This window comes from Mesocricetus auratus, unplaced genomic scaffold (genome assembly GCF_017639785.1).
Source record: "Mesocricetus auratus isolate SY011 unplaced genomic scaffold, BCM_Maur_2.0 Super-Scaffold_4256, whole genome shotgun sequence".
Classification (NCBI taxonomy): domain Eukaryota; kingdom Metazoa; phylum Chordata; class Mammalia; order Rodentia; family Cricetidae; genus Mesocricetus; species Mesocricetus auratus.
The window spans coordinates 68,949,362-68,958,983 of NW_024429182.1; the positions used below are offsets into that span (position 1 = coordinate 68,949,362).

The 9,622-nt window shown below is 41.2% G+C and overlaps 1 protein-coding gene across 7 annotated transcripts in view; it reads left to right on the forward strand.

Annotated features, from left to right (window-relative positions):
- Ate1 (arginyltransferase 1) overlaps positions 1 to 6,596 on the forward strand; it is a 118,512-nt gene extending 111,916 nt beyond the window's left edge. For all 7 annotated transcript variants that reach the window (XM_040753042.1, XM_040753050.1, XM_040753034.1 and 4 more), the window contains one exon: positions 2,847 to 6,596. In XM_040753042.1, the coding sequence (XP_040608976.1) occupies positions 2,847 to 3,028 (182 nt within the window). In that variant the 3' untranslated portion in view covers positions 3,029 to 6,596. The remainder of the gene's footprint in view (positions 1 to 2,846) is intronic.
- Positions 6,597 to 9,622: the final 3,026 nt, after the last annotated feature.

Consider the following 9,622-nt stretch of genomic DNA (forward strand, 5'->3'; position numbering starts at 1 on the left):
ACTTGTTACAGTACCTTTTAAATAGTCAGAGCATAATAGTGGGGCATTTAAGTAAATTAATATATTGATAAATATTCCTATTATGCCTCAGCCTAATCTGGTGAGCCAGTGATAGAATCAGTACCATGTTATTTGTAATGCTAAGTAACCATAACAGGCTGGTACAGCCCTTGCTTACCATGTACAAAACCCTGGGTTCAGTCCTCAGCACCACCAAAACAGAAAATAAAACAAAAACCCCACAAGCTTCTGGATTCCAGGTGGCTGGTTGTATTACTATTGAAGAGGAAATGATGCCAAAATCTATTAATACCCGCTCCTGTGATAAATGACTCTTCCAAGCTGTTTCTAATCAGAAGAATAAGGTCTTCTCTGACAGGGCAGAATTCCTTTCTGCAGGTAGTACCTGACCATGAAGTTCTTGTTGGGACTTATTTCTGTGATATCTGATAAGCTGGCAGCTTTCCTTAAATGCAGTGACAATCATCTTTCATATCAAATGACTTGTTTCTCAATCCCTTCGGGTGCATTATGGAAAGGCCTTGATGCCTGGTGAATTTAGGGCTGAAGAGTTTTATATGGAAGCACCAATGTCATATCTGTTCGACAGCTGTGACAAGGTGAGTATAAAAGGATTTTTTTGAAGAATTTAGCATAACATTCTTCTCCTTTTGGTAAATAAGTTATGTCTAGTGTTTCAAGTATCTTAAATAGGATTTTGTTATTGTTATTTAGATTTAAATAGGTTTTAATGTTAATTATATGGATGTACTAAGAATAAGTGTAGGGCTGAAGAGATGAGTCAGTGGTTAAAAGTACTTGTTGCTCTTGTAGAAGACTCCAGTTTGATTCTCAGCACTCACATGATGGCTCACAGCCATCCTTAACTCCAGATCCTGAGGATTCGACACCTTCTTCTGGCTTCTGTAGGCACCAGGCACACAGGTAGTACTCATACATACATTCAGGCAAAACATAAATAAATCTTAAAAAAAAACCCACAGGCCATGCAGCCCAAGAGACAGAGTGAATACTTTACTCTAGACCTATAGACAGGCCTGGAGTCTGAGATTGGGTGGGCTCCCTCTCTCTCATGTGCATTTGGATACAATAATACATTGGTGCTCTGCCTGTTTCTGGAATTTGAGGAATACTGTTCTTTTCTCTCCTGAAATTGATCTGTAGTGAATTCTCCCGAGTTTGATGCTGCTTTAAGAGCAGCAGCTTCTGAGAAAGAAGAAACTTTAGATGTTTGTGTCTTAGTTACAGACTCCATCCCTGGCCTTATGTGGTAGAGTACTGCCATGTGTACATTGTATAAGATGCTCTGGATCTTATTTTGTGCATAGAAAGCATAGTGAGTGTTATGCTTTGGTTTGTTAGTTCCTTTCCCAGGTCTCTTTACAAGTATGCAGATATTCCAGAATTTACTATCTGAGGCCTTTGTGTACATTTTCTTTGGTGGGTTGTGCTTTTAGAACTCTTATGTAGCCAGGGTGGCCTTGAGCTTATAATCTTCCTGCCTCTGACTCCCAAGTGCCAGGATAACAGGTGTATCCACCACACTCAGCTGGTGCCAAGTGTTTTGAGTCAGGGGCTCACTACCTGCATTGGGCTCTCAGCTAAAAGAAAGGTACTGTTCTTTGCCTTCTTTCTCCCCTGTACCTGCTGCAGAATTGTGCCTTTGACAAATTTCTCATGGGTATGCGATTAGGGTGTGTTACGTCCAGATACAGCTGTGAGCACACATGCATAAAGCATTTCTGTGGTTGTTGCCCTGCTCATAGGACTTAAATGTTTAAAAATTAAAATCCTGGTGCTCAAGGTTTATTCAGACAAGTTTTCACTTGGGATTTCTGCAGAAGGATTCCAAGATGTTTGGAGACTTCTAAAAGTCTCTGGTGATTCCAATGTGAACTTAAGCTATAGGTAGCATGGTTCCGTGGTTTAAATGTACATGTTAATGGATACAGTGTAGCACTTCTCTCTGGATTAGAACTAGCAGTGGTTCCAGTAATAGGGATCTAGAGTAATGTCAGCTAAACATTAATTTTTTGTAAATATCTAGACATAGACAGCCTGGGGCCGGCATGTCAGCTTGTTCCATGAAGTCCGAGGCTGTTCACTTCAAGTCTTTTGTTTTCACTAAACCAAAGGCAAGCTCCTACCTTCTAGCTCCAAGGCTGAAGTTAGACTCTTGCCCTCATGTTGGTCCACGCACAGGCTATATATAGCCTGAAGTTGAATTTGTTCCCTCTGGAAGGCCCTGACAGTCCCATAAAGCACTGCTTGTGCTGACCAGAACTGAGTCGTGAGGCAACACCCAGCTTCATGGAAGGTACAGACACAGGAATTGTTCTGGGTGATTGCATGCCTTGATACAAGCCATGAGCTCTTGTATATGGAAACCAAGAAAGCCCAATAGCAGCAGGCACAGCACCATGTGCTGTATCTTCTATGGAAGTTGTGAGAATCTGCCCCTCTGTCCTCCATAAAGAACAGGAGTGCAAAGCCAGGCCTCCTAATGCTGCTCTGTTGACTATAAGTTTCCAGGCAGAGCCAAAGCATGTTAGCTAGAGAGGCACTGGAGATTTAATACGGATTCTTAGAAGATTCTGGAATATTGTAGATGCCACTGCACTTCAAAAAAATCAGAAAGGTATAGTGTGACCACTGGTATTCAGTTGAATGTGATTTTTGTTTTGGCTAGCACACTAGGAATTGTTTACTGCCTTTCACTACAGAACTTCCTGTTTAGCACACACAGAGGACCTGCTAGGCTGTCACGTTTCAGATTTACACACTTTGGTTGTGCATGTCTTTGATCTGTATTTGTTTCTTTGCAGTGGATGAAGGGCGCAGTAAGGACCCTGACAGAGTACGGGTACTTTATAGGCGATCTGCCCTGCCTTACGGTGTTTATAAGAAGAACCACCAAGAAGACCCAAGGGAGGAGGTCGCCGTGCTGGAGTATGCAAACCTTGTGGGGCAGAAGTGCTCCGAGAGGATTCTGCTGTTCAGAAACTGAAGGCCTGCACCGCAGCCCAGCACCGGCCTGGGCACTCCTGTCACAGTCCTGCCATATTGGCTCCTGCAGCCACTCATTAAGTACATTCTTAGAGCTTTTAAAAAATATTTTGTGGAATTGTATTTATGAGAATCTTGTGGTTAATATAAAGATTTTAAAATACACTATGATCTAGCCCCTTAATTGGGACTTGTCCTTTTGGAGTTTGCTTCTGGAGCAAGGTATGCTAAATGGCTCCAGTAAATGTTTTGGGCAGGAAAGTAAAGAAGTGAATATAAGTAATTTCCTCACATTACTATTTTTGTCTTGGTGAAATTCTAACACAGAGATGGTTGCTTAGACCAGTGGTTTTCAACCTGTAGGTTGTGACCACTACAGGGACTGTATGTCAGATATTTATATTATGATTCTTAACAGTAGCAAAATTACAGTTATGAAGTAGCAACAAAATAATTTTATAGTTGAGGGTCACCACAACATGAAGAACTGTATTAAAGGGTTGCAGAATTAGGAAGGTTGAGAACCATTGACTTAGACCCATGCAAGATGTCAGCTCATGCTGGGAAATTTAGGTGGGGTCAAAGGTGAAGAAGAGCATGTTCTAGCACCAGGAAATATGTCTTCCCCACAAACCAAAACTCTGTTTGATATCGAAGTTGCCAGTGTTACAGTGTGTCATTAATAAACAACCTGAAAAGGAAGTACAAAGATCAGGTGTTCACATTAGATATGTCCCGGATGGTCCTGCTTATATCTGTTGTCTTGGCATAATTGGTTTCCCTGTTGCTAGTAGTGTTCCTTTGTGCCCCCAGAGGATGATAAGATATGCCATGACCTTAGTGGTGTTTGTGCTGTTTCTACAAATCTAAGACTCAACATTTTAAAGAAACATAGTAACTCCTGCTTGATCTGAAGCTTATCCAAAGAAAATAGGTACCTACTTTACATTCCCTGGAACTCAGGGCACTTCTCTGTGGTTAGTGATAGAAGTGGTTAGTACTTAACTAGTCCTGTAGCTGTGCACAAGCCATAGTGGAGCTGGTGGGGCCTATAGTCTCTGCATTCCTTTTCTGATTCTGTGTCAGAGAATAGGTGCTGCCATTGGTCCCTCAACCTAGAGGCTAGCCACTCTTTCACTCTTGTTCTGCTAGAACAGGCTTCTGCCTGTTCAACAAATGCCTGCTGTCAGGGTGACAGGGAGCCAGCTCCTTAAGAGGCACATCAGACATGGCGAGGCGAGGCTCCCCTTAAGTGTGTTGGAAGCTGGATGAACATATTAGCTTCATTTATACTTATTCTCGGCTGGCCCCTTCTGCTGCTACCTGTTTGGCTACCTAGTTTTTCAGCCCCATTTTTCTTTCTTCTATTGATTGATATTCTTAAAGCCATATTGTATCACTTTGTACTTTGAATCCCAATACTCATTTTAAACTTTTACCCCAAATACACTGAACTTCAAGAAAACATTTAATAGTAATTTTCAGCTAGTTAGAATAAAAGGACATTAAAAGATTTGAAAAGTTACAGCATCCATGTAAACTCTTTTTTTTTTTTTTTTTTTTTTTTTTTTTTGGTTTTTACGAGACAGGTTTTGGAGGCTATCGGTCCAGCCTGGCCTCGAACTCACAGAGATCCGCCTGCCTCTGCCTCCCGATTAAAGGTATGCGCCCAGCTCATATAAACTCTTTTTAACGTGTGGTGGTGGGGTGAACTGCTGCTGTATGACATGTTCTCTGCTACCAGGGACAGAGTCAAGAAAGCCATTTTCTGATTGCCAGGATCCTACAATATTCTGGGGTTGTGACCTATGAAATGGTCTCCTGAGGACCTTAAGAGTGCCAGCTTGGAACTGTCATACAGTGAGGATAGTATTATTTTATTTCTTTTTTTATGAAAAAATTTCCCATAATAAGCAACTAAAATGCTAAAAAGTTATCTGAATCCTCCCAAGCTAAAGAAGGAGCAGTATGTAAACCCACATATCACTAGTCTGCCCCAAATAAAATCACGCACTCCTTGCTGTTTAGTTGCCCTCAGTGGCAAGTTGGAATATATCTGAGATTGAAGATTGTAGAAAATGTGATTGGTTGTCTCAGTATTAAGTAGAGTGGGCTCAGTGTACATGCCTTTGGCAGTGGGTAGCCAGGCACACCGTATCCCATTTTTCTTTGTGGGTGGGATATCCATGGTATTGAAAGGTGGTAAGAAATGGTCTATTGTCCCCTGTTTCTACACTGATGAGCCACCCAGTCTCTCTCTCTCTCTCTCTCTCTCTCTCTCTCTCTCTCTCTCTCTCTCTCTCTCTCTCTCTCTCTCTCTCTCTCTCTCTCTCTCTCTCTCTCCTTCCCTCTTTCTCTCCTTCTCTCCCTCCCCCATCTCTCTCCTCCCCCCCCATTTCCTCTCCAAGATTTTTTTAATAGTATGAAATCTTAGGGGTCTATATGTTGTCAAAGGTGTATCCTTGGGTGGGGCTGAGGGGATAGCTCAGTCAGTTCAGTGTTTGCCTGGCAAAGCTGGAGGACCTGAGTTCAATTCTCTAGCACCCACGTAAAAAAGGCTGGGTCTGGTAATGTGTATGTCCTTGAAATCCCAGCACTGGGGAGTCAGAGGAGCATCCCTGGGGGCCACTGGCCAGCAGCCTAACCACTGAGAGACCCTGTCTAAAAGGAGTGGGTTGCATTCCTGAGGATGACATCCAGTGTTGTCCTCAGGCCTCCATTTGTGAGCTTTGAAAAAAATGCGTGATTATGTGTTGAACTCTTGAGTTGAGTGTATACCGCAGCTAGCACAGGGCAGTCAAGTATTCCAACTTTGCATTTTGCAAGTCTGAGATACCTGATTCCATGTCAGTGGCTTTCATCTAAATAAAGACACATGGAGCTTTTCAGAGACTGTTTCTGCCTTCTCCAGGCAGGAAGCTATGCATGTCCCATTGCCTTGCTTTAGTCCCCTTCTGAGTTCAAGTAGATTCACATCTCCCTCCATGCCTGACAGCACAGCCATCATTTTGATTCTCAGTGTACCTTCTTTATTTAAATTATTTTCAGTTCTCTGAGACTTTCGTTATTTTTATTACAGATAATCTGAGCACTTTTTATATTCTAAGATAGAGGCTATATTATCAGATGGATATATTCACTCAATTGAATTATTTAGATAAAAAGAAATTATTGTTTGTGTTTTCTTTCAAGCAGTGTATCCTATTTTTATCCATTTGCAAATGCCAGTTTTGTGTGGTTTCTTAGCATATCAAAATTATTATGTAAAAGAACCTTTCCAGCTTTCTGAACAGCAAATCGTTTGGTTTATAAATATTGTATTATTTCCAGATGAGTAAAGGTGAGAGAGAATATGAACACTTACCCAAAATGATTCTATTGTGGATGACTGAAAAGGAAAGAAGGGAATGAAGTGGGAACTTGATGTGTTTGAATTATAAGTTATTCAAATGTGTGTTTCTTTCCTAAGGAAACCACTGATATAGGACAAAATAAGTATGATTGCATTCGATACTTTTGCTCTTCTAAAAAAGCCCAAAATGAAAAAAATAAAGCTGTTTCTATCTGCAGTGGTTCTTGTCATTCATTTCTTAAAAATATATAGGCCCAGCACCATCTATGCCTATAATCCTGGCACTCAAGAGGCGATGGAGGCAGGAAGATCATTCATGGTCATCTACAACTATATAGCAAGTTTGAGGCCATCCTGGAATAAATGAGACCCTGTCTCAAAATACCCACCCACTAACCCCCCACAAACATGTATATTTTTGAATACATTACACCTGTAATAAATATGTGGAAAATGTTGGCTATATGAATTAAGATATGTGATTGTCAGTAACCAGCTGTAGACCATTTAATTATGTCAAAGTATGGGGTGATTTCTTCTCTGGAGAATGAAATAAATCCCAATTTAAGCAAAACGTGTAGAATTTCACATAGTAAATTTTAGGATAGGATGAACTTTTATTTTTTGAGACCGGGTTTCTGTGTGTAGCCCTGACTGTCCCAGAAAACTCTCTATAGACCAGGTTGGCCTCAAACTCAAGAGATCCAATTGCCTCTGCCTTCTAAAGGCTGGGATTAAAGGTATGTGTCACCACCGACAGGCTACTGTGAATATCTTAAAAGAGAATGGTCTTAATGATTGCATAGTATTCCAGTGTTTACTTATATTTGGAGGAGGAGGCTTTTGACCCTGAGCCTTCTCTATGCATAGTGGGTATGATTAACAGCATTACCAAGTTTTTTGATATTGTTTCCTTTTAAAGAAACATCGAGGTTTCTTTTTAGAATGTAAAATAACTAGCATTTCATATGTTATTCAAACAAGATTTATGATTACAGAAGGAACATTCTTTATCTGTGTAGTCCTGGGGTTCAACCCTATACATGCCAGGCAAGCATTCTATCCTTGAGCTCCACAAAGAGGAAGCCCACCCCTAGCCCTATTATGAGGTTATCAATATGTAATGAGTGCCAGCATTGTAGTTCCTTCTCATTGTACCAAATCACCTAAGTGAAATTAAAGGTATCTTACCTTGCTTTGATGAAACACCATGACCAAAAAAGCAAGATGAAGAAAGTCAGGACAGAAGCTCAAACAGGGCAGGATGCCAGAGTCAGGAACTGATACAGAGGTCATGAAGGAAGGCTTCCCATGGTGTGCTTAGCCCACCTATTTATAGAATCCAGGACCAGCAGTCTAGGGATGGTACCACCCACTGTGGGCTGGGCCCTCCCTCAATGATCACTAAATGAGAAAATGCCTTACAGCTGGATCTCATTGAGGCATTTCCTCAACTGAGGCTCCTTCCTCTGATGACTCTAGCTTGTGTCAGGTTGACACACAAATATTTATCCATTGATGATTGCATATATGTCTATGTTTTGTGAGTATATTTACCTCATTCCCTTTATTCACCCTTTTTGGTATTTGGGTCTTAGACTGTTCATGTCCCTTAGGAATTCTGTACAGTACTGAAACTGTTCTGGCTTAGAAGGTGAGACCCATGGCAGGTCATACGATCACAAGGGCAGAGCTCTTGTAAGTTTGTCTAGTCCCCTTGTAAAGCCATATCCCTCCCATCACAGGACGATACAGCAAGCCAGTGTCTGTAATTAGATAGTGTGTCCACATCAGACACCAAGTCTTCTAGTACCTTTATCTTGAACTTTCCAATAAGTTCCTCCAGAACTCAGGAATGAATTCCTGTTGTCTTAAGCCTCCACAGACACCTGTTAGCATTATTTCACCCCTTATTCCTTAGCTCTCTTCTCATTCTTCTTCCTACTAGATAATTTGTACTACTGTTTTAAGTTTGCACACCTCTAAAATTCCAAAAAAATGCTTTAACTTAAAGGTTTATGTTTATTTAAAACATTAAGGCTCTGAATTACTCCTTTACAATCAAATGTCTTTAAATGGAGTATTACAGAAGTGAGTGAGTAACCATGTCACTATTATTGAACTGAACTTTGTGTTTAGTACGTTGGCTCTGTTGCGCCCCCCCAGGTTTTTCTGTGTAGCCCTGACTGTCCTGGAACTCACTCCATAGACCAGGCTTGGTCTCAAACTCACAGAGATCCACCTGCATCTGCCTTCCAAGTGCTGGGGCTAAAGGAGTGTGTCATCACATCAGGCTCGGCTGTGTTGGAATTTAACCTGAGTGATTTTGTACTTCTCTATTCAGTTACTAGAATGTCTTCTCTCCTTTTCAGAAACTTTTGCCTGTTAACTATTTCAACCAATTATTAGTTTTTAAAAAGCATTTATTATGGTGAGGGAGGGAGAGGGGCCATGCAAGAGTAAGCACACAAGAGAGAGTGCACACATCCATGAATTTGGGTGCATGGACCCTGGTGCAGTGGTCAGAAGACAACTTTTAGAAAGCTTTATCTTTGTGAGGTGGCATCTTTGTTTTTTCCTGCCCCGCTGAGTATTTGAAGCTAGCCAGTCCTCAGGCTTTTGAGAGAGCCTGCTATCTCTGCCTTCCATCTCTCCATAGGAGCACTGGAATTACAGATGTGTACCTCCACGTCTGCCCCTCTTACATGGGTTCAGGGTTGAACTTGGGTCCTTAGGCTTGCACAGCAAACACTTTTACCCACTGAACCATCATGCTGCCCGAGGCTATTAGTTTTTTAGAGCTTCCAAACAGCTTGGTTTTCTCAGGACATCTCTTCATTTGCAATATGAAGAATCAATTCCAAATAAAAGTTTACAGCACTCGTCTAGCTAACCCCACTGTGACAAGGTATTTGTGGTGACACTTGGGAGGGAGTGTCATATCCTTCACAGAGATAGAGGCATCCTTTACTTGTCTGGCATGCATAAAGCACACTCTTGGTAATGAGCACAAATGTTTTCTTCTTTAAGAATCAATGGGCTGTTAAAGTTTAAGTGCAGTATGAGAAAAATAGCTTTTAAGTTTTATTTTAACATTGCAGGCTTGAGGCATTCACTTCAAGAACATGAATGAATGTACTCTTATATAATCTGACTGTGTGGTTTGGGATTGAATTTTCTCTGAACTTTAATCTTTGTACTCACCAGTCTGAGCCAGGGTCTTAAAATCACTTAACGTAGGCC